This window comes from Triticum dicoccoides, chromosome 5B, assembly GCF_002162155.2.
Source record: "Triticum dicoccoides isolate Atlit2015 ecotype Zavitan chromosome 5B, WEW_v2.0, whole genome shotgun sequence".
NCBI lineage: Eukaryota > Viridiplantae > Streptophyta > Magnoliopsida > Poales > Poaceae > Triticum > Triticum dicoccoides.
This window is the reverse complement of record NC_041389.1, coordinates 329,319,250-329,324,418: the sequence shown is the minus strand read 5'-3', so window position 1 is coordinate 329,324,418 and position 5,169 is coordinate 329,319,250. Positions and strand designations below refer to the sequence as shown.

Sequence of the window (5,169 nt, the reverse complement as noted above, 5' to 3'; positions counted from 1 at the left end):
AACTGTACATGCTCTTAGGGCATGTACAATGCATAGCCCCAGGGTGATGCTTCGCATGCCATGTAGGATCGGATATCATGTAAAGTAGATTCGGATAGGGAAGCGTGATCCTCTGCAGGAGGCAGGTGCTTGAAGAGAAAAAATATGGTCCGGTGACAAAAACTGAAAAGGTTGAAGTGAAAAGTAGAGATGCATGTGTAGTAAATATTTTATTTTCTATTTCTTAATGAGGCTCACTAAGTGATAGCTTGCATTCGAAAAAAAAATGTAGATGCCCCAAACTATTTTTTATCATGAAGCATCTGTATTCATACGTCATCATTGTACATGCGCTTAGACAGCATGACTAGTCGACACGGGGTCCACATACGCTGCGATGTCAAGTCCAACATATACACTGCGGCAGTCGGCATATCAATCAGTCCAAGTCAAGCAAAGCGGCTGGGCCGGATCTTTATCACGAGTCGAGCCAGGCCATACACGGACGCCTATATATATACTCCCTTCATCTCAAAATAAATGACTACCACCACATCTCCTTGTGTTGCAAACACGTAGATCCCCTGAAAGCCCTCAACCGTGAAGCATATCAAGAGGGGGAAACAGCAGACAGAACAGGAGGCATGAGGAGGAACACTCTCCTTGCCCTGGCGTCCTGGCTCATGCTGCTTCTGCTTGCGCTCTTCATCACAACCGCCACTGCTTCACTGCGTAAGTCATGAGTTCAGCTCTTCTCTCTTTTTTTTTTCCTTTTCAACCTGGGCTAGTTAGACAGTCATGTTCTTCTGCCTGCTGTTGGCATGCTCACATCATCTTCATGGCTTCTTCAATTTTTTGGATGCACTCCGTTTCGTTTCAGCGTGCCAGTGCTGCTGGATCGTGCAGCATCCGACGAGGACCTGCGGCCACGCCTGCTGCGGCAACAACTGCTGCCCGCCCGCTCCACCGCCATCCGCAGGCTGAAAAAAATGATGCACAGGCTTGTTCATCTGTAATACAGAAGCAAAAAATAAAAATAAAAATATTCCAGAGGGAATGGTGTTGTACTTATACTTACCTGCTCTTCTGTGAGCATGTAATAGTCTCTATTAGTTTCCAGAAATAAACATCTCTTGGCTCCTACAGAATTACTGCTTCATTCCGGTGCTACATCAAATCATGACCACTCACCATGACTACTTGCAGATAGAAATTTAAACAATAAATTAATCTCCATATATGACTAAAAATTGCCTCTTCAATAATCTCACGATAATCTAGGATTCATATCTAGTCATCTAGAAGTCAAGCGTACAAGCTAGTATATTTAACAAAGCACGCTTATCATGCCCCAACAGACCATTTCCAACGTCAAGCAGAGCCCATCATCCTAAGGTACAAGAACACCCACAAAGTGAAAATCGACACCCCACACAAGACCCCGCAGCAATGGCCGCAAGAGGCGGCCGCAGAGCTCTTGCTATCATCGATGCCAACAAGAAAGCGGCATTCACCCATGGATGGATCAAGGAAAGTTATCATCCCATGCCCATCAAAGTCACAGCTCTTGGCATCCTGCTTCTGCATCTGGTAGTAGCTGTTGAAAGCAAAGGAAACGTTGCCCTTCTCCCCGATGCCGTTGCACGACCCTCCGTAGTAGAGAGTGGTGCAATCCGCCATGTCGCAAGCAAGCTTCAAGTGAGTTGACGCCTTGTCCAGGCTCTGAGCCAGGTTCGCGACGCACCACCGCGACGGAAGATAGGGCACCTCTTTAGCATTCCTCAGAACTGGGTTGCCTAACCCAAGGTTTAACGGGTACTTGGCCTGTCCATCAAATGAAAAGATCCCCCAGTGTCGCTCAAAGTTTCCAGGTAGTACACTCTTCTGCTCCTCATCAAGAAGGCCAAAAAGATAGACATCAGACGGGGGTACACCAGGGCGGAGAGGAGTCCCTTTGTTGCTCATGATACGGTTGATGAGTCCTTGGTTGAATGCCCTTGCTGCAGTCAAGTTTGCACTTGGTGCTCCCTGAGTCGGCCAACCCACCTCGCCAATTGCAATGGGTAGTTGCCCATAGCCGAGTTTACCCAGAGCAGAAATCAACGTGTCGAAATTGCCGTCGAAAGCATTGTAGTACACGTTGGAGCCATCTACAAGTGGATGAGTTGATCCCTCAAAGAAGGCATAATCTTCTGGGAAGTCGGAATTCTGGTAAAGACTGAGGAATGGGTAGATATTGACCACGAACGGAGCTCCATTTGAACTGAGATAAGCGGCGAGCTGGGTCATTATCTGGGTCAATTCAGTCCTGAACACTCCTTGCGACGGAACGGCACCCTCATATGCGTCGGCGTTGCACGGGACTACTAGTTTCACGTAGCTAGCAAGATTAGCCTTCACCAGTGATTGCTGAATGTTTGTCATTGCTGGAATAACGTATGACAGAAATTGACCCTGGTAGCTTGTCAGAAATGGCTCATTTCCCACAGCAATATACCTGTATCAAATTTGTAAATTATTAATTCTCGACGCAGTCAACAAGTATGGAATAGTAAAAAACCGAATAGTCATGTGCCCGTAAATGGATAAAAGGATAAATGACGTCACCCAGGACTACACAGATCTTATTTACTATTGTACATGAAATTTGGCAAATTAAAACACAAGGACTATCACACATGGAAGTTTTTATCTACAACACGCCATCATAACTTCAGTCCAACATTATCGTAACCTAAATTAGCAAATCTTCTGAACCCAAATCTGTGATCAGTGAAAAACAAAGAGTATCCAGTGACAGAAATAATTGGACAATCTAAATTACTTGAAGGCACTCAAGTAGAATTTCTGATGTTTTTTTCAATGTTGCCATGCTAGCAGCAGATAGGGATTATTACAGAAAGCTGAGTACAATTGTTCCCGGGATTCCATAGCCTAAAGCAGAATTTGATCACAGTGTGGTATTGCACTTGTTCATTTAATCTTTCAATGTAATGTACGAAGTAAAGTCTTCAAACAGGATAATGATGATTAGCAAGCATGTCATCAGACTAAATCTAGGGCTCGCATCAACCCCGACGACTTAAAAAGATATCCATGACATATTTTTGACTACTCATATATGGGTATACCCTTCCATACACATATAGAATCCACCTTGACTGAGCATGGAGTTACCATTCGTATTTCAAAGGTACTTCCAAGTTCCAACAACATACTCACCCTCATCTTTAAAAATAGAATATCATCTGGTTTTGAAGTTTTGATAGATATAAATCATGTGATACTGACTCATAGTTTACAGGTGATGTTTATTAGTACTATAAAGTATGTAGGTGATTCAGTGGACTTAAAAGTAATCATTTGGGTTGGGACAAGTAGGTTATGGGTATAGCCTTAGTAAGAACTTAAAGTCTAAACGTACATTATAATCAATCAAGAAAAATGACAGGTTTTGCCGTTATTGTACCCTAAAGCAAATACTAGTCATATTTTCCAGGAACGAAAGGGAGTACATACTACATTTTCAAGAGAAGACTACAAGTGAAGAGAACGCCTAGTTAGAAACAAATTCAATCAAGTCGGCACCAGATTCCCTTTTCCACTTGAGCTGCAGATCCCACGACCCCATTTTTTCCAGCAGAAATAACCTCAAATAATGCATTCTGTATTTCCCACTCAGGTAACAGGAATCCCGAAATAAGAATCATGACTGATGCTAAAATGCTTCGCCGCTTGAGATCTCAAGAAAAATCGCCAAGCCAAGCGCCGGGACTCACTCACCGGATGTCGACACCGCCGCCGCGGCCGACGTAGCGCGAGACGTTCTGCGCGACCCAGGCGTCGGCGGCCGCCGGTGACCCCGCGATGCCGGCGAGCTCGCCGTTGGTGAGGCCGACCATGACCTCGATGCCGCTGCGCGCGAGCGCGCGCAGCACGCCGGCGTCGGCGTCGAAGAGCTTGACCTTCCCGATCCGGTTCGCGCGCAGGAGGTCCACCACCACCGCCGGCGGCGCGCGGTGCGACGACAGGGTGCCCCAGTTGACCCCCCACGGCCGCGTCGGCCGCCAGGAGCCGCCGCTCCCGCGCGCACGACAGCGCCAGGACGACGGCCAGGAGCGCCGCCCAGGCGGCCATCGCGGGGCCTGGATCCGTGGGGCGCCAAGCTGCCCGTGAGTGGTTTCTTGGATGTTGTGAGCTCCGCGGCGGGATTTGGGAGGGACTTGGTGGTGGTTGGGAGGAGGACGAAGATAGTGAGTGAGCTGAAGCTCTGGGGACTAGCTACTGTGAGGTAAGCTTCGAGAGTGGAAAAGGTGGATGAAATCTCATAGGAAAGGAGCAGAGAAGGGCAAATAGGTCAATACACAACGTTGTCAGGTATAGTAAATAGTGCGAGCGTGGCAGGCTTTGACGTAGGCATACAAGCCGTTGGAGATTGGAAGATCGAGGACTCGGGTTTAAGAGCATCTACGAAAGCGCCGGTGAGACCCAGCACTTTCCCCTTCTTCCTCCCGACTCCCTTGGGGAAACCCTAGCACCCCCACCGCCAGTCCCCTTCCCCGCCTTCCTCCCTCGCCGCCGCCATGGGCCATTGCGGAGCAAAGACCTGGCAATGCCGGCGGCGGCGGGGCATCACCCCGACGCAGCTCCTCTCCCTTCCCCCGATGTCGACTCGGATCTGGCTGCTAATGCCCTTGGCGGTGCGGCATGGCGAAGGCTCGGCGGCGGCCCTGCTCGGCGCCGGTGGTGGTGGGGCGCCTGCGACCAGGGGTGCTGCCTTGACGGTTGGTACAGCCTGGGGCTCAGGATCCCCTGGCTGGATCTGGGTGCCGGGATTCGGGCTGTGGCCGCTGTTAGGCGTGGTGGGGAGTTGTCGTAGCCCTGCTGCCGCTGGGCGCCATGGTGGCGCTGGTGGATGTGTTGTCCCCGGCGAGGGATGCACACGGCAGGAGGCGTGGTGGAGAGGTGGTCCTGGCGAAGACGGGCAGCGGTGTGGTGGTGGTGAACAGGCGCGACGGCGCGAGCTACTGGCCAGGTGTGGTGGCGGCGTTGTGATGGCTCGGCTAAGAGGGCGTTTCTGGCGAGCAGCGAGCGCCGGTTGTCGGTGTCAAAACCGGCGGATCTCGGGTAGGGGGTCTCGAACTGTGCGTCTAAGGCTAATGATAACAGGAGGCGGGGGAGACAATATTT

The 5,169-nt window shown here is 49.9% G+C and overlaps 1 protein-coding gene and 1 pseudogene across 1 annotated transcript; one reads left to right on the top strand and one right to left on the bottom strand.

Annotated features, from left to right (window-relative positions):
* The first annotated feature begins 531 nt into the window (after positions 1-531).
* Positions 532-1,138, top strand: LOC119308719. Its single transcript, XM_037584855.1, has 2 exons — positions 532-711; positions 860-1,138. Exons 1-2 carry the CDS (start codon positions 624-626, stop codon positions 961-963), a joined length of 192 nt encoding a protein of 63 aa, XP_037440752.1. The 5' UTR covers positions 532-623; the 3' UTR covers positions 964-1,138.
* Positions 1,139-1,266: 128 nt separating this feature from the next.
* On the bottom strand, positions 1,267-4,259 carry LOC119308718 (annotated as a pseudogene).
* Positions 4,260-5,169: the final 910 nt, after the last annotated feature.

What these genes read in the sequence shown, in the direction of transcription:
- LOC119308719 (XM_037584855.1), top strand. Translation starts at nt 624, where the DNA reads ATGAGGAGGAACACTCTCCTTGCCCTGGCGTCCTGGCTCATGCTGCTT. An exon ending in AACCGCCACTGCTTCACTGC is followed by an intron (nt 712 to 859) that starts GTAAGTCATGAG and finishes GTTTCGTTTCAG; the next exon opens with CGTGCCAGTGCTGCTGGATC.